The following is a 25253-nucleotide window of genomic DNA, read 5'->3' as shown; positions in this document are numbered from 1 at the left end:
TTGATGTGAGTGATTAAACCTGCCACCCAGGGACGTGCCCTGACCGGGAATCACTCCAGCAGCCTTCGGTGCACAGGACGATGCTCACCAATGGAGCCGTAAGGACACTAATTCCATTCACAAGGCCCCAACCTCATGACATCACCTCCCAAAGGCCCCCCTCCTACCGCCATCTCGTGGGGGTGAAGTGCCAACATGTGAACTTGGGGGTGCATTCAGTCTGCAGCAGCATGTCTGAGGCTGGCTCACCCCACCCCCCAGAGCAGGTCTCAGGTAAGACCCCCATCTGGGGAGTCAGCCCTGAGATGAACCTTACTATCTGTCATCTTCAAGGTTGTCCATTTTTACCTTTAAAAGTGCCAGTGACCTTTCCCCACGAGACCCACTTCCTCGGTTCCTCCGAGCCACTGAAAGGCTGGTGGTAACTTCTGGTCGTTTCTAGGGGTGGTGGTGGTGGAGGTGGGGGGGGGGGGGGTTGAAGGTTAAAAGACAGGCTGCTGGGATGACACTGAAACTCGGGCGTGGAGGTTGGGGGACACGCGGGGCAGGGGCTTATGGGAAAGGCTGTACATAGGAAGCACATTTCTACCACTACCCAAGTATCAGCCAAACACAAAACCACCATTCAATTGACAATCCTTTATTATGCAACTTGGGTAAGTCCAAAATCAATCTGTGTAGACGGGTGAAAACTACGCTAAAGTAACAAAGTACAGTTTCACTTGGCAAAGGGCCACACATGGGTAGAGAAACTCACTAGAAAGTAAGATCCACTCGATGTCATGGCAAGGAAATCAGCAGTGAAGCCTCGACCAGCCTGGGTGCCTCCTTAAGGGATCTGTTAGCAACACAGATAAGACATTCCCACCCTCTGATCTGCCAGCTCACTTATAAAAATTGACCATGAATTCTTCAATGAAAAAGTCAGTCAAATATTAGTTCTCTCTCACAAGCAATAAAATCACAAAATCAGGTAAGATTTGAAATTTAGGGCAAGCTAGTATAATTCCTGCTTTTAATGTGTACATATTTTAGATTTGGTAATCTTTTCCACATAGAGCCAGACAGGCTCACAGAAGAATTTCAAATAAAAAAGCTGTTAATTCATGCGCTTTATGACTTCAGAAAAACCTTCAATTGTTTAGACTTCCGAGCTGCTAATGACACTAAATTCCAGGCCTCGTTTGTTGAGTCTGTCAATCAATTTTGTTTTGGCGAAAGCAGCTCCAGGTGTGAAGACACCGCCCCTGGAAGACAATAATGAGACCACAGTGAGCCAAGCAGGCTCGGCCCTCCCTCTGCTGGAGCGGAGTGATTGCCGAGGACTAGCTATCAAATCCCTGCACAGCTCACGGAAACCTGATTCTTTTGATGCCTGTTCTGGGCTCGTTTGGGTTCATTCCTAAAACCAGCCAATAAGCAAGCAGCTAGTACTCAGGGGGAAGCTGGTGCCCAGTGCGGCGACTAGTGCGACTGTTCCCCAACACAGTGTGCGCGGGGCACACCGAGGGCCACCCACAGGGGAACCACCCGCTTAGCGGCAGCCCTCTGACCAGGAGGATAAATAAAGACCGGAGTGGAATAAATTTAGATAATCAATGATTAATAAAGCTTAAAGAGGACTGAAACCGAATGAAAAAATGTTTCTTGAAATGTAAATGCTAAATATATTCAAAGGGTATACAACTATTTGAAAAAATTTAATTAGGTTTCATTCTATATAATTTTTCTGTTTATGACTTAACATAACAGGTTTCAGGTCCTACTTATTTACTTCTGAGCCTGAGGGCCTCTGTCCCTTTGTGAAGCTGGCCTACTTGTAGGTAACAGCTCAACGCTCCCGTAGACAGTCCCCTTGATAATCATCTCACCAGGACGCCAGGAATCAATCACGCTGGTGTCAGTGCTCTCAGGGAACTGAAGTCACCTTCATCGGCCCTCAAACATCTCTGTCTCCTCTCCATTACCTCTGCATTGTTTCCAGAGGTCCATAAGGGATTTTCCTTCTCACAAGTTTAATTTACCTCTAGCTCTGTATCAAAGGAACTGTAAACACTTATGTGCAGACCCAATGCCTGAAAATCAAATCAAAATAAGCTAAAACATAACATGAAAAAGCGACCCTCAAATTAGAAGAAAACCAGACTTACACGCTAGGAAGATTAGAGACATCATTTAGAAGGGTCATGGCTGCCTGGACCATGGCTATGGGGGTAGCTATATAGCCAGCCTCTGCAGAAAACAGTTGAACAAAGAAAAAGTTTTCATAAAATATGCATTCACAACGCCCGAAAATCAAATAGGAGGTTTTAGATCTAACTCTAGGTATACAGAATTATCTCAATAAACACTTTGTTCACTCAATAACAAAAATAATAATTAATATTTACATAGTACCTAATGAAGTATTAGGAACTGTATTAAGTGCTTTAAATTTACCAAACTCATTTGATTCTCCTGAGCAATAGTGCTAAGGTGAGCTCTATTTTTGTCCCCATTTTACAGATGAGGAAACTGAGGCACAGACAGGTTAAGTGACTAGTCCAAACTCACAAAGACAGGCAGTGGCTGAGCCAGAATTGCACTCAGGTAGCTCTTACCCCTACATTGCACTGCCTCTGGATAATAATCAAAGTCAATGATCCTAGGATTTCTTGTTTCTCTATGAATGCACTACACTTCACTTAAAAAAGGACTCAATTTCTTAAAAAACAAACCCTGAGTAACTTAAAGGAAGTCTCACTTCAAGAAGAAGTCACTGTAACCAGCTGGGGCATTAGTGTTTACACTCCTGTCAGGTAATAAAAACACAGTCAACTTATCTCAGTGACCCAGACGGGAATCTGAAAAAAGGGCAAGATACAAAGACATCTTTCCCTCTTGCTTGATTAAAACTGCAAAACGAGCCTCTTGTAACCTATCGGGGATGACAGTAACTAGACTTACAATTACACTATGATTCATAAGTGGGACTAACTCTATAGTTATCTAAAATTTACAGGAAAAGTTCTAGAACTTTTTTGGATGATACTTGCTTTTAACAACCTTACAAAAGTTTTTACCCTCCCCAGAAAAATGCGCATGTACACACCCATTTTATAAACAGTATCAGGGTAATTACAAAGTCCAAAGAAGCACTGGACCAAACAGATATCAACCAGCCCCTTCTCTTTTTAATATTAAAACCTGCCATGCAGATTACTGAATTATCCTGAAAAAGAAAAACAGAGGGGGAGATACACTAATAAAACTGGAGAGGAACCAAGATGGCGGCATAGGTAAACACTGGAAATTGCTGCCTCGCACAACCACTTCAAAAATACAACTAAAAGATGGAACGGACATAACCCAGAACCACAGGAAAGCTGGCTGAGGGGAGATTCTTCAACGAGAAGGAAAGAGAACAGCATACCGAGACTCAGAGGAGGCGCAGTGCGGAAAATACAAAGGTGCGGAGGTGCGCGCAGAGCGGGCTGGTGGCTGAGGGTGCAGTTGTCGTTTTCAATTGGGAGGGAGGCTCAGGCCCTGAGCTCCAGTTCTGGGCGAGTCTCTAGGGACCCAGACTCAAACGGGAGAAGCGGGACTGTCTGGCATCGGTCAGAACGCGAGGGCAGCTTTCTCTCCGAGGTTTGCAGTGGTTGCTGGGACTCTGAGAGGCAGAGCCTCTGGGGACGGGACTGAGAGCAGCCATAACTGCTTGCTCCACCCGCCCTGTTGATCCCCTGGGACCCGCCCCGCCCAAGCCTTGCACAGAGGCATTTGCTGGATAGCCTCAGGCAGAGGCTAGATTAGCACCTCCCCAGAGGACAGAAGTTTTCCCACTGCAGACACAGCTGACTCTCACAGCCAGTTGGCCTGGAGGTCAAATCCCCCCAGTATTTACAACAATCAAGGCTTAACTACAACAAGACTGCGCACAAAGACCACTAGGGGGTGCACCAAGAAAGCATAAAAAAAATGCGGAGACAAAGAAACAGGACAAAATTGTCAATGGAAGTTATAGAGTTCAGAACCACACTTTTAAGGTCTCTCAAGAACTGTCTAGAAGCCGCCGATAAACTTAATGAGATCTACAATAAATCTAATGAGACCCTCGATGTTATGATAAAGAACCAACTAGAAATTAAGCATACACTGACTGAAATAAAGAATACTATACAGACTCCCAACAGTAGACCAGAGGAGTGCAAGAATCAAGTCAAAGATTTGAAATGCGAAGAAGCAAAAAACACCCAACCGGAAAAGCAAAATGAAAAAAGAATCCGAAAATATGAAGATAGTGTAAGGAGCCTCTGGGACAGCTTCAAGCGTACCAACATCAGAATTATAGGGGTGCCAGAAGATGAGAGAGAGCAAGATATTGAAAACCTATTTGAAGAAATAATGACAGAAAACTTCCCCTACCTGCTCAAAGAAATAGACTTACAAGTCCAGGAAGCGCAGAGAACCCCAAACAAGAGGAATCCAAAGAGGACCACACCAAGACACATCATAATTAAAATGCCAAGAGCAAAAGACAAAGAGAGAATCTTAAAAGCAGCAAGAGAAAGAAACTCAGTTACCTACAAGGGAGTACCCATACGACTGTCAGCTGATTTCTCAACAGAAACTTTGCAGGCCAGAAGGGAGTGGCAAGAAATATTCAAAGTGATGAATGCCAAGAACCTACAACCAAGATTACTTTATCCAGCAAAGCTATCATTCAGAATTGAAGGTCAGATAAAGAGCTTCACAGATAAGGAAAAGCTAAAGGAGTTCATCACTACCAAACCAGGATTATATGAAATGCTGAAAGGTATCCTTTAAGAAGAGGGAGAAGAAGAAAAAGGTAAAGATACAAATTATGAACAACAAATATGCATCTATCGACAAGTGAATCTAAGAATCAAGTGAATAAATAATCTGATGAACAGAATGAACTGCTGATTATAATGGAATCAGGGACATAGAAAGGGAATGGACTGACTATTCTTGGGGGGGAAAGGGCTGTGGGAGATGCAGGAAGAGACTGGACAAAAATCGTGCACCTATGGATGAGGACAGTGGGTGGGGAGTGAGGGCGGAGGGTGGGGTGGGAACTGGAAGGAGGGGAGTTATGGGGGGGAAAATGAGGAACAAATGTAATAATCTGAACAATAAAGATTTAATAAAATAAATAAATTAATAAATAAACAAAACAAAACTGGATTATACCAATAATTTCAATCCTTTTGACAGAATCATTTATCAGTAATACTTAAATAATTTGTGCAAATATATTTCTAAAATAATTATGTTTTGAAAAGAATAGCATACCACCTTATATTTAACATAGTATAAAATTCCCAAGTATCCTTAAGTCATATGTGAAATACCTGGTCCTTTCACCTGAGTACAAACTCTGATATTGGGCTTGTTATTCTCAATAGGACAGTTGTGGCTGTATCCTTGACCAAAAAATGTCATTGTAAATGAGGCAGCATCAATCTGAGAAAAAGAAACCAAACAAATGTTTATTTAAGAAATATGTAATTTCTCCTGAGCACAATCTAACCCAGCTGTGGGCAAACTACGGCCCGCGGGCCGGATCTCGCCCATTTGAAATGAATAAAACCATTGAAAAAAAAGACTGTACCCTTTTATGTAATGATGTTTACTTTGAATTTATATTAGTTCACACAAACACTCCATCCATGCTTTTGTTCCGTCCCTCCGGTCCAGTTTAAGAACCCATTGTGGCCCTCGAGTCAAAAAGTTTGCCCACCCCTGATCTAACCTATTATTCTACTTCACATGAGAGATTTTCAATTGATAAAAACATCAACTTTCTATCTGCCAGAATATGCTGTTATCCTTTAAGCATGGAGCAAACATTAATTCTTTGAGGATGCAAGTTTTGAAGACTAGTGTGATGCTGGGGGGGGGGGGGGGGGGTTGGGGGGCGGAGGTGACTAGGAACAAGGAGGAGATATAGAGGAGTCTTATCTTGTGGCTTACAGGATAGCACTGCTGAAATAGGCAGTTTTAGGGCAAAAGCTGCAAGTACTTTTTATTTTAGGTTGATAGAATATGATAATCTGGTTTTAGGTATCTGAGGTGCCAAGACAGAAATAGGCTGCAAGTAATTTATTATTGTTCCACTCAGAGATGTAAAGATGGAGATGATACCCAGTTCTAGAGGTGTTTGAGAAGATTAAGTAATCTAATTTATGTGAAGAATGTAAAGGGCGTCTGATGCATAGCAAGTGCTCCATCAAGTCTTAGCTGTGATTGTCACTGCACTGAGGAAAAGTAAAAACAAAGAAGGAAAAATATTATGTTAGAGACCTGACCACAAAAGAAAGAGTTACCTGTTTTTGTGTTGGACCTTGTTTTGAAAAATAACCAAAGGAGAAGAGCCATGGAAACTAGAGGAGGAAAAACAACAGCCCTCAGTGAACTATTTTAAACTCATGGAAATGCTTGTACATCTAATTTCATAAATAGACCACTTACTCTTATGAGAAGCTGCCTTCCAATGCCAAACTTCACAAACAATAAAAAGAAAAGTCCTGCAAACATCAGCTTAATAACAGAGGTGATGCCTCCCACAGTGACGTAAGCAGCATACTGGACCTAGATGAGAACGGAAGTCCGAACGTGACTCTAGTTATAATGTCGGCTCTTAGAACGTGCTCTGAAGTCATAAATGTGAACAAAAGCCGTTCCCACCTTATGATTATGTTATGCTCTGAAAGCCTGTTCAGAAACCAGACATCGGGAGCATATTTTTAAAAGAAATCGTTACAAATACTAATTAGCTTCCACATGATCCATATATAGAAAGTTCAATCACATACCGAACTTAGCAATTATACCTGATAGAGCACAGACTACAGTTATAAGCTCTTCTATAAGAAAATACTCTGATCTTTTAACTTGAGATAGTGGCCTCTTCAAGTCTCAGCAGATGGAGCAATTGTGTGCTTCCCTCAGAAACAGGAGCAGGGCGATACTCAGAGGCAGCAAGGAGAGAAGAAGAGAACCCAGACATCTCCACCAGCACAGAAAGAACTCCAGCAGCTGACGGTCGGGTTTATGAACCAGGACTTCCTGCATTGAACTTGCTGCTGTTGTGTTCCATTCAAGTGTTCAATAGGCCAGATATGAACAATGGGGTGAGGCCATTACCACCCCCATAACATGCAAAATGCTCTACACTAACTACTGACTCTGTAAACTTCCAGAAACGAAACACACATTATCTAGCTATTTCTTTTTTTGCTTTATAAACATAAAAATCCTAATTAAACTGTAGGGAAACTATAACAAACATAGAATGCTCTTTATTAAAAAATAAATCATATAGACTTACAGGTGATTGATCTAAATTTTCATGCAAGTAACGCTGAGTTCGCTTCACAACAGACACATCCGCTCCCAGGAAAGGAATGGAGTAACTGCTGAGTTCTCTGCAGTAGGAGACTGGCCACCTGCAAGACAGAGCCAGCGGCATTCTCTCCAGTAACAGTGACCGCCATTGCAACTGGCACATTTCTGAATAACTATTTTAACTTTTCTCAAGGCAGTAATAACAACGAAGATGGCAGATCTGCTCTAATTAACATTTCAATATTTGTCCTTTATTCTCGACACCTGCACCCAAACAGGAGACCGGTGGACAGAGGAGTATTCTTCGCCGTGGGCACTTAATACGTGCAGTTTAACTATGTTTCACCCCATCAATTTCACAGGACAGTGATAAAAAGAACACTCATTTCAACAGCCAAACTCTGAGTGCTATTCACATGTTGATTAAGTTACTAGTACATAAGATTATCACACTTTAAGTTGATAGTTTTACTGTACAAAATTTAGTTGATGTTTAATTTTCATATCAATAGTGAAAAGTCAAAAACTTCTTCCCAAGGGTATAAATGTATTATTTTATTTATTTATTAATGAAACCTCACGATATTTTCCCCATTGATATTTAGAGGCTGGAAGGGAAGGAGGAGGCAGGGGAGAGAGAAACATTGGTTGGTTGCCTCCTGCATGCGCCCCCAGGGATTGAGCCTGCAACACAGGTATGTACCCTTGACCAGGAATCTAACCTGCCATCCTTAGTCCAAGGGCTAACGCTCTAACAACTGCAAGCAAACCGGCCAGGGTCAAATGTATTGTTGTACACTAGAGGCTCGGTGCACAAAATTCTGCACGGGTAGGGTCCCTAGGGGCTGCTGGCTGCAGGCCAGGGACTCCCTTTGTTCTGTGCTGCCCCATGGTGGTGAGTGCACGTCATAGCGAGTGATCAAACTCCGGGTTGGTAGAACTCCCAAGGGGGCACTTTGCATATTAGGTTTTTATATATAGAGATGACATACTTAAGCTTAGGGTAAGGTATTAATTATATTTTATTTATCTTTGAGAATAATTCTGGACTTACTACAAACTAGTCTGCAGGCTTTTCTTAGTAGCATACTTTATTAATAGCCAGATCAACACAAAACAGTTAGACTAGATATACTAAAAAATAGATTTTTGAACTAATATACCTTCTTTTTAATTTTGCACCAACAATTGGGACAGGTTTCAGATTTGACTGATTTCGTAGTTTTTTCAATTGATTCTGATTTCCAAAACCATAAACTGCTGACTTCCAGGTACCATCATGAATGCACAACCCCTAATAAAATAATTAAAGAGTTAAAGAAACATGTCTTAAGAAATAATTATTAAAATGTAAAACCAAATAAGATATAATTGGCACAAACAACAGTTCACCTCTATTTATGCAAGGCATAATCCATTATTTGATCATTTTGAGATGAATTTTCATGACCAGCTAGGCAGCAATCACCCATTATTTTGGTCACATTCAATATTTATACCAACAAATGCCCTTTCTTATTCCCTTCTACCATTATTTGTGCTCTTTTCAATTAGCCATTGTAGTTCACTCCATAATTTTCACTCAACTGACCATATTCCTTCAAAATTAGCCTCTCTAATCCATATCCTTATGTTGATTCCTTAAAATTTCAACATATAGCCTGGCCGATGTGGCTCAGTGGTTGAGCGTCGACCTATGAACCAGGAGGTCCTGGTTCAATTCCCAGTCAGGGCACATGCCTGGGCTGTGGGCTCCATCCCCAGTAGGGGATGTGCAGGAGGCAGCGGATCAATGATTTTTCTCTCAGCATTGATGTTTCTATCTCTCTCTCCCTCTCCTTTCCTCTCTAAAACCAATAAAAAAATATTTTTTAAGTTATTAAAAAAAGAAGAAATGAGTGGCAGAAAGGAGAGTACAGGCGAAGAAGTAATCCTGGAACTTACCGTCCCAGTGCTGAACCTTCTTTACCGAACATCTAGGTGGGCATTTTAATTCTCTATTATGTAAATATTTTAAACTTAATTTATAATTTTGATTGTTCATAACTGTATTATGTCCTTATATGTTGTTTACTTTGTCTGAATGAATAAAGTCATTTAGAAACATTCAAAACCAACTTTGTCACAAGACTTTGAAAGAGGAATATCGGCCCTAACTGATATTGGCTCAGTGGATAGAGCGCCGGCCTGAGGACTGAAGGGTCCCAGGTTCGATTCCGGTCGAGGGCATGTACCTTGGTTGCGGGCACATGCCCAGTAAGAGGTGTGCAGGAGGCAGCTGATCTATGTTTCTAACTCTCTATCCCTCTCCCTTCCTCTCTGTAAAAAATCAATAAAATATTTTTTAAAAAGAAGGAGGAATATCGGCGAGGCAGATGTGCAGATACTGTTGATTGCTAATAAGCAGAATAAGGGAGACAATAACACCATCAGAAGAGTCAGGTTTTTAATATCTTAGCTTTGATAACAATGAAAGGCAAAGAATCACAATACCAGATATCAAACTATACCGCAAAGCCATTATAACCAAAACAGCCTGGAACTGGCACAAAAACAGGCATATAGGCCAATGGATCAGAACAGAGACCGCAGAAATTGACCCACACCATTAGGGTCAAATCATATTTGACAAAGGAGGCAAGAACATACAATGGAGTAAAGACAGCCTCTTCAACAAATGGTGTTGGGAAAACTGGACAGACACATGCAAAAAGATGAAACTGGACCACCAACTTATGCTATACACAAGAATAAATTCAAAATGGATAAAAGACTGAAATTTAAGGCATAAAACCATAAAATCTTAGAAGAAAACATAGACAGTAAAATATCAGACATCTCATGTAGCAGAATGTTTGCCAATACATCTCCTAGGGCAAAGGAAACTACGGAGAAAATAAACACATGAGACCACATCAAAATAAAATGCTTCTGCACAGCAAAGAAACCACCATCAACGAAAAGGGAGCCCACTGTATGGGAGAACATATTTGCCAACAATACAGCTGATAAGGGGTTAATATAAAAAAATTATAAAGTACTCATACAACTCAACAAAAGGAAGACAAACAATCCAATTAAAAAATGGGCAGAAGACCTGAACAGACAATTCTTCAAAGAGGACATACAAATGGCCAAGAGACATATGAAAAAATGTCCAAAGTCACTAATCATCAGAGAAATGGAAATTAAAACTACAATAAGAAATGACCTCACACCTGTCAGAATGGCTATCATTAACAACTCAACAGATGAAAAGTGCTGGCAAGGATGTGGAGAAAAAGGAACCCTAGTACACAGTATGGAGTTTCCTCAAAAAATTAAAAATGGAACTTCCATTTGAGCCAGCAATCCCGCTTGAGAATATATCCTAAAGCCCTAAAACACCAATCAGAATGAATATATGCATCCCTATGTTCATAGCAGTGTTATTTACAATAGCTAAGATTTGGAAACAGCCCAAGTGCCCATCAGTACCCTATATAATAAAATGCTAATATGCAAATAGACCGAACTGCGGAACAACTGGTTGCTATGATGTGCACTGACCACCACAAGGCATGCGCAGAACATGAAGGGCACTGGCCACAGCAGGATGGTGGAGCAGGTGAGCAGGGGCACCAGACCAAGATGGGGCGGGGTGCTGGTCGCTGTCATTGGGGTGAGCCTCTGGTAGTTACTGAAAATTCTTTGCTCCCGCACGCCGCAGTCCCGCCCAGCACTCGCACCCATTGCTGGCGGCGGAGCTGCTGCTCTCACCCGCTGCCAGTGCCCAGCGCTGGCCCTGATCGCTCAGCACAGTCAGTGGGTGCGAGTGGTGGCTGCTGGCCCCGATCACCCCTCAGGGCTTCTCCGCCTCCCCCTGCTCCTAAGGGGCAATCAGGCTGGCAGCTGCCTCCGCCGCACCCGCTGACAGCGCCGGCCCCGCTCGCACCCTCTGCTGGCCCGGCCCCAATTGCTCCGCACTGTCAGCAGGGCTGGCGCTGTCAGCGTGTGGGGGTGGCAGTGGCGGGAGCAGGGCTGCTGGCAGACAGGGGACCAGGGGTTACGGCAGGAGGGGTCAGGTGGGGGCACAGAGGATGGGCTGAGACCAGCCCCTGTACCCACCACAGCCTCATGGCCCACAGTTCCTTTCAAGGTGCACGAATTCATGCACTGGGCCCCTAGTCTATATATATAAAAGCCTGCAACCTTGGTGTATCTAACCAACTGAGCTACATGGCCAGGGCGGAATGAACAAATACTTAGGAAGCCTCGTTAGACACCACTGAAAATAAAGTACTATCACAAACATGGTCTCTTCCCAGAATGGCAACTATCTTATGTTCCCAAATAGACTGTAAATGTATTTATATCATGCATTTCTTGTTTGGCCACGAAAGCACCTAACCCCGTTAGGCACATAATAAAATGCACTGACTGTGCACTAAGGTGATAACTGTCTTGGCTGACAACCACCAATTTATTGCAGAACCACCATAGAAACGTTAGGTAGGATCATGGGAATTCATTCTAATATAACAAATTGTGCAGTTGTTTTAAAAATAAATTCTATTCTTAGGTCAAAGGAATTCTTGGCAATCTAGTATCTTTATTTTTTAAAATTAAACACAGGGACTTTCATACACTAAAAAGTACAAATATATGTATAATTTAATTAATTTAAATATTTTTTTAAGAAGCATGTATCATTTCCAAAATGTTTTTAGTATTAACTTAGAAAGCACTTGACAAAGAGGAAAACTAACCTCAGGTCCTGAATTTATAGTCAGGAAACTTTCCACCGCAGTCAAAGTACCTACAAGAGTAGGAAAATGGTCAATGTAAAATCAAATAAAATCTATTTTGCCAAGACAGTAACAATGAACGATTCTAATTCATTTAGGGACTGCTTTTACTAAGCCTAAAGCTGATATAGTCAGAAAATCAATACTGGTAACAGTTTTACTATGTTATTGTAAACAGAGTTAAAATGCAGCTGAACCAGGTAACTTGTCAGAAAGAGTAGTTTGGCATAAACTCTATCTGCGAGTACTGACAAAATATTTGCTAGTATTCAAACTGACACTAAAAATCTCCCAATAAGGCAACAATTTAGCTCACTCATCCTAGAAGGCCAGCAGGACATAGTTCTGAAGCGTACATCTATGGAAATTATTTGGTTTTCCAATATGACAGCTTTTAAGAATACTTATTAATAGTAACATACAATTAATGTACAGAAAACCTATCAAAATGGCCTTTGTGATGACTTATAAAATACTTAAAGACTTTTAAAATGGAATAAAAATATAAGTATAAAGTAAATATAGAAAACCAAAACCAGAAAAAAGGGGAGAAATCAATTATAGGAACCATGAGAATATATAGGCACAGTGATTAAGTATTTAATTAATCTTTGAAATTCTCCAGAGCAGTAAGACAAAAGAAAAGCATAATGGGCTGAATCCCAAAATATGATAAAAATGAAATATCAATTTCATAGGAGACAGTGTTCCTAGGTTTAATTCCAAGAAAAAATTAAAACATGGTACTTAGAAAAGTTGACCTGAGAAAGTAATGAACCATGTCATCAATGATGATGCGACAGCAGGAGAGAATTATAGACACATAAATGTCAGTAGTCTGACCTCTGGCAAAAACCAAGAACAGATCATTAAGGGATATCACAGCAGAGATGATTGGAAGAGCTGTTAGGAGAACGTAACCTAAATATATGGCTCTGTGATCTAATGCGTCCTAAGAAAGAAAATGGACCAATAAAGCTGTATGCCATAAAATGTGGATGACCTGCATCAAAAATCAGCTAGGATAATTGTTAAAATTCTGACTCCTAGCTTTCAGTATCTGGAAAAAAGTTTTTACACACACCTTAAAGTATTAGCTCTCCTTTAAAAAGAAAAAAAAAGACCTATTTAAAGTAACAAAAACTTTTAAATATTTGGGAATAACCTCAATAAGATACATGCAGGATTATCATGAAGAAAGCATCTAAACTGTATAGACTTAAAAGACAATACAGACATACCTGGTGTATGGACTGAAAGACTAAATATTTTAAAGATGTTCAATTCATGTTTTTCTTTTTTATTGGGAATGGTTCCAGTGTTGCATCATTAAGTATGAGGTTGGCTACTGCTCTCTGACATTTATTATGTTAAGAAAGTATTCTATTCTTCAATTTCTAAAACTGTAATCAGTACATGACATGAACTTTCTAATCAGTCATTGAGATGGACTTATAGCTTTCACCACTGATACTCTGATGTGATGATTATGTAACTTTCTAATAAATCTTTATCTTGATATATTATTCTTCTAAAATGTCACTCGAGAGATGAAACTAAGATGGCAGCATAGGTAAACACCTGAAATTGCTGCCTCACACAACCACTTAAAAAATACAACTAAAAGACAAAACGGACATCATCCAGAACCACAGGAAGGCTGGCTGAGTGGAAATTCTACAACTAGAAGGAAAGAGAAAAGCACACTGAGACTCAGAGGAGGTGTGGAAGTAAAGTGCAGAGGTACAGAGGCGCACTTGGAAAGGGCTGGCAACTGAGGACACGGTTTTCTTTTTCAATTGGGAGGGAGTCTCAAGCTCCCAACTGCTCTGAACTCCAGTTCCGGGTGAGTCTCTGGGGACCCAGACTCATACAGGGAGAAACTGGACTGTCTGGCATCTGTCGGAACTCGAGGGAGGCTTTCTCTCAGAGGTGCTTACAGCGATTACCGGGACACTGAGATTCGGGGCCTCTTAGGGCAGGGCTGAGGATCAGCTATATCTGTTTGCTCCTCCCTATTGATTCCCTGAGACCCCGCCCAAACCAAGCTGTGCGCAGAGGCTTTTGCATATGAATGGGCTGGCCCTTTGAGAACTAAAATTACCTAACAAACTGCAGCTGGGTCAGAAAGACCCAGAACATCCAAAAGAAGGCCCAAGGCCCCACAGCAGCTTGCATTGCTTCACAGCTGGGCCTCATCTAGGCACCTCCAAACCCCAAGCAAAGAAGAGGAATCTGCGGATCTCTCCATAGCTCCTGCTGGGTAGCCTCAGGCAGAGGCTAAATTAGCACCTCCTTAGTGATCCAAGAGTCAGTGTACCCAGTGCTCAGAGTGGGACCATCCAGATTACAACTCCTCAGATCCATAAGGGACACACTCAGGGGGCAGACTCAGTGAGCACCAAAGCCCCACTGAAGCAAGTCTTGCCCCAGAAGGGTGTCTCCAGCACAGAAGTTCTCCCACTGTAGATACAGCTGATTCTCACAGACAATTGGCGGGGGGTCAATTCCTCCCAGTGATAACTACAACAATCAAGGCTTAACTACAACAAGACTGTGCACAAAGCCCACAAAGGGGTGCACCAAGAGTGTCCACCTCACGCAATTGGGGAGGCCGAGCCACTGGGCCCTATAGCACACCTAGCACAGAAAGCCACTCTATCAACACAGGGAAGCAGCCAAAATGCAAAGACAAAGAAACAGGTCACAAATGACAGAAATGGAGGAAAGCAAACTACAGAATATAGAGTTCAAAACCACACTTATAAGGTTTTTCAAGAATTTTCTAGAAACCGCTGATAAATTTAGTGAGACCCTCCAGAAATCTAGTGAGACCCTCGAGGATATGAAAAAGGACCAACTAGAAATTAAGCACACACTGACTGAAATAAAGAATATTGTACAGAGTTCCAACAACAGACTAGAGGATCGCAAGAATCAAGTCAAAAGACTTGAAATGCGAAGAAGCAAAAAACACCCAACCGGAAAAACAGAAAGAAAAAAGAATCCAAAAATATGAAGATAGTATAAGGAGCCTATAGGACAACTTCAAGCGTACCAACATCCGAATTATGCGAGTACCAGAAGAGAGAGGGCAAGATACTGAAAACCTATTTGAAGATATAATGACAGAAAACTTCCCCTACCTGGTGAAAGAAATAGACTTACAAGTCCAGGAAGCGCAGAGAACCCCAAACAAAAGGAATCCAAAGAGGGCCACACCAAGACACATCATAATTAAAATGCCAAGAGCAAAAGACAAGGAGAGAATCTTAAAAGCAGCAAGAGAAAAACAGTCAGTTACCTACAAGGGAGTACCCATACGACTGTCAGCTGATTTCTCAACAGAAACTATGCAGGCCAGAAGGGAGTGGCAAGAAATATTCAAAGTGATGAATAGCAAGAACCTACAACCAAGATTACTTTACCCAGCAGAGCTATCATTCAGAATTGAAGGTCAGATAAAGAGCTTCACAGATAAGAAAAAGCTAAAAGAGTTCATCACCACCAAACCAGTATTATATGAAATGCTGAAAGGTATCCTTTAAGAAGAGGAAGAAGAAAAAGGTAAAGATACAAATTATGAACAACAAATACACATCTATCAACAAGTGAATCTGAAAATCAAGTGAATAAATAATCTGATGAACAGAATAAACTGGTGAATATAATAGAATCAGGGCATAGAAAGGGAGTGGACTGACTATTCTCCGGGGGGGTGGGGGGGGGAAGGGGTGTGTGGGGTGTGGGAAGAGACTGGACAAAAATCATACACCTATGGATGAGGACAGTGGGGGGGCGTAAGGGCAGAGGGTGGGGTGGGAACCGGGTGGAGGGGAGCTGTGGGGGGAAAAAAGAGGAACAACTGTAATAATCTGAACAATAAAGATTTAATTAAAAAAAATAAAATGTCACTTGGTGTTTATTAAAATTTTATTTAGCATTTTCTTTTAACAACCTGTTTCACAAGCAAGATTGATTTTAGCTTTCTTTTTTTTTATGTGTGCTATCTTTGTTGGGCTTTGTTTCAGAGTTAACTTTTAAATATAAACCGAAACACTTTTCATCTTTCTAAGCTCTAGAACAGTTTGTGTGGTGCTGGAATTCTCTTTTTAGGTCATTCTCTAAATGAATACTTTTAAAATATGCATGATATTAGTAATTTCCATGTTTTACCAAACTACTGATGATGTTTTCTATTCTTGAATTATTGCCTCTAGTATATAAATGGGGTAAAAAAGATATCAAAAACTTTGTTCAATGCTTTCTAGCTTTGTTGGTTAAAAAAATTAAAACCTTTAACTATAATATCTATATAAATCATAACTTAAAATGTGTTAATTCCTAAACAAAGCAAATTTGAATTTATAATGGCTGCCAAATTTTTTTCCTAGAAATTTTACAGCTGTAACCATAAAGAAATTGAGACAATGGATAATTCTTCACTTTAGAACACTTCCACTACTATCCATATCTTAAAAAACAAAACGATAGTGTCAATAGCATTTTATAATAAGCATAGCTATATTAAAAACAAAGTGTGCGTTTTAACATTACCCATTTATAGATATTTCTTTTCTCAATCAACCAGATTTTAGTTCATCATTAACTGCAAACATGAAGGCTTTCTACTGTTAAATTCAACTATTGTGAATTAATCAATAATTACCATTAATTTTATTGCTGGTATATATTACTCCCATATCTGCTGGAATGGAGTCAAAGCCGCTGCTTCCAATGATATAAACCCCTTTTTCTGCAGCTTTCTGATGATACTTCCAATACATTAGTTCAAGAAACTAAAAATTGAGGACAAAAGGTCTGAGTCAGAGCTATATAGAAACATCTCGACCAGTATTAAGTGATTACCTTTAAAGACAAAAGAACTAACCTCTGAAAATGCTAACCAATATGGCTCTGTGGAGAAATATTAACTGTCAACATGTTTTTCATTTATTTAGCAAACATTTACCACATGTGCCAGATGCTGATCTTACACTATTACTTTTTCAGAATGACTTGTAAATGCAAAAGTAATACCTCTTATAAAAACACATATTAACACAGAAAAAATATAAAAAAAGCAAAAAAAGTTATACCAAATCACATTACTGAGATGAACATCATTATAGATCTATCTCTATGCATGCATACATATAATAGAAAAATAGTGGCAGGAAAGGAGGGAAAGTGAGAAGGAAACAATGTCTATTCAAACCCTTTGCCTGTTTTTAAAAATTACTTGAGCCCTAGCCGGTTTGGCTCAGTGGATAGAGCATCAGCCTGCGAACTGAAGGGTCCCAGGTTCAATTCCAGTCAAGGGCACATGCCCAGGTTGCTGACTCGATTCCCAGTAGGGAGAGTGCAGAAGGCAGCCAATCAATGATTCTCTCCCATCATTGATGTTTCTATCTCCCTCTTCCTCTCCCTCTCCCTTCCTCTCTGAAATAAATAAAAATATATTTTAAAAATAAAGAAATAAAATAAAATAAAAATAACTTGATTTTTAAAAAAGTTTTAGATTTACAGAAACGTTAAGTAGGAGAGTTCCCAAATACCACCCACCCAGTTTCTGCTATCAGTACATCTTTTACACTATTTGTTACAATTGATAAAGCAAAATTGATACATTATCATTAACCAAAGTCCATACTTCATTCAGATTCTTTAGCTTTTACCTAAAGTTGTTTTTCTGTTCCAGGACTCCAGCCAGGATACCACATTACATTTACTGTCATGCCCCTTAAGCTTCTTTTGACTGTGACAGACTCTGTTTTTTAAGAACTGGACTGTTTTGAAGAGTATCGATCAGGTACTTTGTAGAATGCCCCTCTACTGGAATTTATTGCAAGATTTTCTCATGACGAGACTGGAGTTATAGGTTTTTGAAAGGAAGACCATGGGGTATAGGGTGCCATGTCATGACATCATATCAAAAAGTACATCCAGCCGAAACCGGTTTGGCTCAGTGGATAGAGCGTCGGCCTGCGGACTGAGGGGTCCCAGGTTCGATTCCGGTCAAGGGCATGTACCTGGGTTGCGCGAATATCCCCAGTAGGAGATGTGCAGGAGGCAGCTGATCGATGTTTCTCTCTCATCGATGTTTCTAACTCTCTATCTCTCTCCCTTCCTCTCTGTAAAAAATCAATAAAATATATTTAAAAAAAAAAAAAAAAGTACATCCTATCAATAGTTTATCACTGTTGATGTTGACCTTGAATACCTAGCTGAGGAAGTGTTTTTCAGGTTTGTCCACTGTAATGTTATTCATTTATCCCCCTCCTTTCCATACTGTATTCTTTGGAAGGAAGTGACTATAAGGCCCACACTTAGGAGCGAGGAATTATGCCCCCATAATTCCCCCGAGGGCGGAGTAGCTACATAAAGTATTTGGAATTTTTAAAATTATATGTTTTTATTGATTGCAGAGAGAGGAAGGGAGAGGAAGTAACATCAATGATGAGAATCATCTATCAGCTGCCTCCTGCATACCCCCTACTGGGGATCAAGCCCACAACCCGGGCATGTGCCCAGAACCATGACCTCCTAGATCGTATCGACGTCCAACCACTGAGCCATGCTATTTGGAATTCTTCTGCACAAATTTGTCTCTTTTCATCCTTTTGCCCATTTTAATTAGATTATTTAAATTTGTATTATGACTTAGAGTTCTTTATATGTCTGGATCTTTATTAGGTTTTTATATTACTTTTATGGTAGCTTATGAGATAACAAGTTTTTCACCATTTTCTCTGCTCTGGAATATTTTAAATAATATAGGAATTGCTTTTGTTTCATTTGTGTTTCCTACCTCTTCATGAATAAACTTTGGTAATTTATACTTTCCTGGTATTTTCCAATATACATTAACAATCAATAAACTTTAAGTAGGTACTATATTGGCACACTGATGGTAGTAATCAGAAGACTAGAGGTTACAGTTTAAAGGAGTTACAGTTTTAAAGTAGCTTAGTGCTATGAACACATCACTTCCTGCAGTCAGGCAAACCTCAATTCAAATCCTAGTTTTTCTACTTACTAGTTGCATGACTCTGAACAAGTTACTTAACCTTCCTAAGGTTTAATTTTCTCATCTATAAAACAGGGAAAAAGATGATACTTACTTCCTAAGAATGGTAAAAAGTTACATGTAATGTTTATTTAGCACATTGTCAGGCATGTGGCAAGCATTCAATGAATATGATTTAAAGTTTTTAGGTTGAGGGGATTTTACATTTATTTTTCTGTAATGTTGTAAAGGTGTCTGAGTTTAAAAAGGGAATTTATAATGAAAGATACCAAATAAGATTCCAAGAATTTTTCAGAGCTATTTTAATTAATTCAGATCACAGGGCAGGAAAAAGTCCCAGCAAACTGAAGCTAAACCTCACCACCATGCCCTCCTGGAAGCTGCAATGGAGCACCATCTCTCAACACCAAGGAGGAGTCACCACCTTCTAGAATGTCTGCCAAATGGCATTAGATAGCTCCCACTTTAACAGAAAATTAGGCCATTAATTCTGGTGGGTTTGTTTCAGTTTACATACCTGAGGTTCTCCAGAGATGTCAATGCAGCTAGTTCCATTTTCAATACATGCTTTTACTACAGGTTCTCCATAAAATCGGTACTGGGGGAATAGAGAAAACCAACAATTTACTCTTACTTAGGAAAGTTAAGTGAATGAAATACCATTCTGTTTGGAAATACAGTCTTGGTTATTAAGAAATCAAATATTAATAAAGTAGCCTAAAGATATGCAAAGGTGTAAGAAAGGGGGCTGTTCAGGATACCCGAATCACAGGTAGTCGAGGGGAATGTAAGTGATGAGTCTAGAAACACTTGGGCCATATCAGGAAGGACCTGGTTGCCATGCTATCAACACCGAACTTCATCTGTTCTGACAGCTTCCATCTTCACAGTAAAAATCAACAACAACAACAAACCTCCACACACAGACACAGACAACAATATGGTGATCACCATCAGGAAAGGGAGGGTGGGGAGGCAGAAGAGGGTCAAGTGGGGAATAAATGGTGACAGAAGGAGACTTGATTTTGGGTGGTGAACACAGTAAAATACACAGATGATGTATTACAGAATTGTACACTTAAAACACATGATTTTATTAAGCAATGTCACCCCAATAAATTCAATAAAATAGTTTTTAAAATCACCAGAAAACAGTGAGGAAAAAGGGACAGGATGCTAAAGTGTGAGGAAAAAGTTATACAACTGCTGCTTCGGTCCTAGCCGATTTGTCTCAATGGATAGAGCATCAGGCCCTCGGACTGACGGGTCCTGGGTTAGATTCTAGTAGAGGGCATGTACTTCAGGTGCAGGCTCAATCCCCAGCATGCAGGAGGCAACCAATCAATGTGTCTCTCTCACATCGATGTTTCTCTCTCTGTCCCTCCCACTTCCTTCCACTCTCTCTAAGAATCAATGGAAAAATATCCTTGGATGTGGATTAACAAAAAACAAAACAAAACAAAAAACTGCTGCTTCAAAGAGTAGGAGAAAGAATAACAGCCTAGGAATGGAGCAGAATTGCTGGAGGTGCTGAGGTTTAGGTCATGCATTTCAAGTGGGACCAGTTGGCATCTTTTCCCAGCCGCGCTGGGTCACTCAGGTACAGTAATCAGAGATCCGGAATAACCAGGACCGGGTTTTTTCCAGATCACTGGGGAGGAAAGGGCAAAGACGCTGGCTGGAGGTGTATATAAGAGTAACTCAAGCAAAGGACCAGAGAACCTAAGATAGTTAAGAATGAGATAAGTCTAAATAAACAACTTAAATACATTATTTTAACTTTTTAAAATTTATGCTTTTTATATGAACATTTGAATGCAAATATATTTTTCTGAAAAAATAAAAGAGTCCTCTTGTTTGCTTTCTGATTTATCACATTTTATAAGTTGATACTTGAAATCATGATCTGTATAATTTTAACTCTACTTGGTTAAAAGAATGATGAAAGTTATCCTCAAGGCCCAAACTATTTTTTTCCTGCTTGTTTTAAATATATTTTTATCAAACTTTGTGCTCTGTGTGTAATTTTTCAGACATGCTACAAATGGGAGAGAGTTTAGAATTCTGTGGGCTGGTTCCAAAGTGCCTATGAACTGAGCGGCCAGGAGGCTCTGCACTGGATGTCCAGTGCCTCATGCTGGTTGGCAAACTTGACCATCATTTGTTTTTTCTGGGGGGGGGGGGTGGGGGGGGGGCAGGGGGGCAGTCAGGGGAAGGAAATAACCTGTCAACAGGAAATTAGATTCTAGGAATTATGACTTGTTTTCTAACTTCTGAGACAGTACAGAGAGCTTGTAAAAAAAAAATAAAGATAAGCTGAGTAGAATAGCTTTACTCCAGAACATGTTACATAGAGCATCCTGCATACTTATAACCCTAAAAGCTCACCAAAACATTGCATCACTGTGTGTGATGATAATGCTGCCTCATATTTGCATAAACCTCTCAAAGACCTATCAAAACGTTAGTGTCTTGATTTCTATGAGCACTGTCTTAATTACATTTTTATGTGATGACAAACCTCCCTGCTTTCATTTTTTAAGTTATAAATGATTTTCTAGATGCGTGGTGCTCCAGGGTTCTGCTAATTGTGATGGCTTCCTCAGATCAGTCAGGGTCCCCAACACACACCATTCCACAAGCCAAGTGCTTCTTTCACACCCAGTTAGTACAAGAGCAGAAGTTGGTGGCTTTACTCTAAAATATACTCTAAACTCGGCCACCCCTCACACTCCCCCCCTGTGCGTGGCTTGCTCGGAACACCTCCCCTCAAACACTCACATGGCTTACTTCCTCACCTCTCAGGTCTCCAGGCAAATGTCAATTACTAGAGATCTTCCCTGACCATCCAATAGACACTGATTGCCCATCTCTTCATCTCCTTATTCAGCTTTATTTTTCTTCAAAGCATTTATCACTACCTACTATGATAACCTTATTTTTCTGTCTCTCCCACTGGATTGTAAGTTCTATGAGATTCTATTTTGTTCACCATTATGCTGCAGGTACCTAGACTAATGCATTTACATTCAGGGGCAGGCATAAGGTTTATAGTTGTGAGTACATTAAACACAGGGTTTATGCTTGGATTGTTAATTTGTAAACCTACTTTATTAATTACCGTAAACCTACTTTTGCCCACCCCTGTATAAAAAGCATTCAGTAAATCCTGAACAAATGAATAAGTTTTTTCAATCTCTATTTTTATACATGTTGTTAACTAATATTTGTATAGTAATGCAGAAAAATAATTTACAATAAATAAAAAGTATAGTAGGAGAACATGCTCCAACATTTTTTACTTACGGAGCATACAGTAAAGGGGGAAAAAAAAGATCGCCAATGATAGCTGTAAACAACCAACAAACAAAACAACCCAGCACACAGTTCCTGGAGTCAGAGGGCTGGCCGGTCTCAGGAGGTGTTGGTCCTGTCTGTCTGCTGATCACCAAAGTGAAAACGCCCCATAAAGGGTGAAGGCCCCCCTGGGGACCCTCTGGGATATGACGCGGCAGATGCTGCTGGGACAGATGCCGCTGGGACAGATGCCGCTGGGACAGAAGCTGCTCTAAGTGAACAGGTTCTCTGTTCCAATACAAAGGAGGGCCCAGTACTCACTGGTCCTACACAGTTGAGGACAATGGTTGCCTGTCTGGCCATTTCGTCGAGTGAGCCTGGAGTAGTGATGTCACAAATTATTATCCCAACTTCAGAGGGTAGCGTGGGTCTCCCTGAAATCAGAAATAAACCCGATCCAGCATCAGATCCTCCAGATCTCTGTATAGGCATCACTGACAGCAAAATCCTGAAAGCTAACCCTCCCCTTCAAACAAAAGATAAAGCTGTTTTTAGCCAGGTAATAAAAAAAAAAAAAAAGGAAAAGGAAAAGGCTATGAGAAAAATGGAGTTAATGCTAACGGTGACTAAAAACATGACTTAAAAAAAAACAAGACAAATCTAACACAAGTGAAGGGTAAATGACGACTATCTTGTGTACAATGACAATTTTACGGCCATCCGTATACTGAATAGATTATTCTGACATCCCCTCTGCCAAGTATTATTATTTTTTAAAAAAATCTCAACAGCCATTTATTTTACTGATTTCGGAGAGGAAGGGCGAGGGAGGGAAACATCAGTGACGAGGGTGCGTGCTCAACCACTGAGCCACACCAGCTGGGCAGCAGCAGGAAGACCTGCAGGATGGCATCTTCCGGAAGTGACCACGGGCAAACCCCAGGCTACACCACCCCCAGGACTGTAAGGAGGGAGGTGGGGGGGCTCCGTGGCTGAGCGGGGACCCCGGACCAGGAGGTCAGGGTCCAGTTCCCAGCGGGGGCACGTGCCCGGTTTGTGGGCTCCATGGGGGGGGGGGGTGCAGGAGGCGGCCGATGGGGGATCCTCTCTCGTCCTTGCTGTCCCTCTCCCTCTCTGAAATCAGTAACAAAATATAAAAGAAGTGAGATGGAAGCTGGACAGCAGGATGCCGGACACCCAGAGCTCAGGAGGCAAGGGCGCGGAAGCCTAACTTAAAGCCCCCCGAGTCCTAGATGAATGCCCCCCCTGCCCCCGCACGGGGTCTGGGGTCCGCCCCTCGCTCCCACGGCTGCACCCCCGGCACTTAGAGGTTCTCAACCTTCTGGCCCTTTAAATACAGCTCCTCATGTGGTGACCCAACCATAACATTATTTTCGTGGCTGCTTCATCACTGTAATGTGGCTACTGTGATGAATCGTCATGTAAATGTCTGATCTGCACGATGGTCTTAGGCGACCCTCAGGGGTCGTTGGACCGCCAAAGGGGTCACGACCCACAGGTTGAGAACCGCTGCAGGGCCTGGGCGGGAGACCACGCAGCAGGGACGCGGGGTGCGGGCGGCGGCCTCGGGAGGCCCCCAGAGCAAAACAAACAAACAAACAAACAAAGGCCACCGCGGGCGCCGGCGGCACGGGCTCTCCCCCTCCGCGTCCCGGCGAGGAGCGGACAACCTGGAAGACACCGGCCGGAGCCTCCGCTCAGGGCGACGGAGCGGGAGGAAAACCCAAGTCCCGGCCCTCCCGCCAGGGGCTCCCCAAGCCCAGGGACAACCAAAGGGGGGGAGACACCCGCTTCTCAGCGGGGGAGGCGGACGCCGCCGCCGGGGCCGGGAGGAGGGGGCGCCCCGGGGCCGGGAGGAGGGGCGCCGGCCGCGTCGCCCGCTGCTTTACCCAGTTTCTGGGCCGCCCTCTCCAGCACTCGCTGCAGCTTCTCCCGGCAGCGGCCCGCCACGGCCCAGGCCAGGCGGGAGCTCCCCTCCGGGTCCATCTGCTCCCGGGCCACCTCCTCCGTCACGAACTGGCCGGTGAAGCCAGAGGCACCGAACACCACCAGGTGGAAAGGCCGCTGCCTGACCGCCATGACGAGCGCACAGCGAGCCGCGGCCCGAGGCGGGCTGAGTCCCGGCGCCTGCGCCTCAGACAGCGACCGGAGTCCCGCGCGCAGCAACCGCCTCCCCGGGCGCCGCCGCCGCCTCAGCCTGTGCGCCGCGCTCCCGACGCCCCTCGAGCGCCGCCGCACACAGGCCCCGCCCCACCGCGCACAGGCCACGCCCCGCCGCACACAGGCCACGCCCCGCCGCACACAGGCCCCGCCCCGCCGCGCACAGGCCCCGCCCCGCCGCGCACAGGCCGCTCCCCCGTAGCGCACAGGCCACGCCCCTGTAGTTGTGCCCCTGTAGCGCACAGGCCACGCCCCTCCCACGGCTTCCCCACCAATCCGCTTCCAGGCCTGGCAGGAGCTGACCGCGGCCTAGCCTGTCGATGGCCCAACTCCGCTCAGACCTGGGTGGGGGCGGGGGGGGGGGGGCCGGGGGAGGGGGCGCCCCGGAGGCGGCGGCTTTGGCCGGAGCCCGTTATGTTTGTTGCCGGAGCGGGTGCGCAAAGCAAAGAGCTTGTGCCCCCCAGCATCGACCTATGAACCCGGAGGTCACGGTTCGATTCTGAGTTGCGGGCTCCACCCCAGTGTGGGGCGTGCAGGAGGCAGCGGATCATTGATTCTCTCTCATCGATGTTTCTCTCTCCCTCCCTCTCCCTTCCTCTCTGAAATCA

At 42.5% G+C, this 25253-nt stretch overlaps 1 protein-coding gene across 2 annotated transcripts; it reads right to left on the bottom strand.

The window, feature by feature from the left end:
- Positions 1–619: 619 nt before the first annotated feature.
- On the bottom strand, positions 620–24747 carry SCCPDH (saccharopine dehydrogenase (putative)). Of its 2 annotated transcripts, none has more exons than XR_013997279.1 (12): positions 24375–24747; positions 22786–22898; positions 19685–19765; positions 16807–16936; positions 12099–12148; positions 8514–8644; positions 7334–7451; positions 6475–6594; positions 6330–6386; positions 5368–5466; positions 2151–2232; positions 620–1247 (listed from the first exon to the last, which is right to left on the bottom strand). XR_013997279.1 is itself a non-coding variant. In XM_081114501.1 (12 exons), the coding sequence occupies exons 1-12, from the start codon at positions 24562–24564 to the stop codon at positions 1142–1144; spliced, it is 1290 nt and encodes a 429-aa protein (XP_080970627.1). In that variant the 5' UTR covers positions 24565–24747; the 3' UTR covers positions 620–1141. The 2 variants fall into 2 exon arrangements, 1 of the variants encoding a protein (XP_080970627.1); XM_081114501.1 differs by having other exon boundaries at positions 5355–5466.
- Positions 24748–25253: the final 506 nt, after the last annotated feature.

Source organism: Myotis nattereri (genome assembly GCF_964212035.1).
Source record: "Myotis nattereri genome assembly, chromosome: 20".
NCBI lineage: Eukaryota > Metazoa > Chordata > Mammalia > Chiroptera > Vespertilionidae > Myotis > Myotis nattereri.
This window is presented reverse-complemented; position numbering and strand designations above follow the sequence as displayed.

Bases quoted from the DNA above. Each gene is read 5' to 3' on its own strand.
- SCCPDH (XM_081114501.1), bottom strand. From the start codon at position 24,564: ATGGCGGTCAGGCAGCGGCCTTTCCACCTGGTGGTGTTCGGTGCCTCT. The intron at 2,233-5,354 runs GTATTTCACATA...TGTTTTCTGCAG, and splicing joins TACTCAGGTGAAAGGACCAG to AGGCTGGCTATATAGCTACC. The intron at 1,248-2,150 runs GTAAGTCTGGTT...ATTGTCTTCCAG, and splicing joins GTCTCTAATCTTCCTAGCGT to GGGCGGTGTCTTCACACCTG.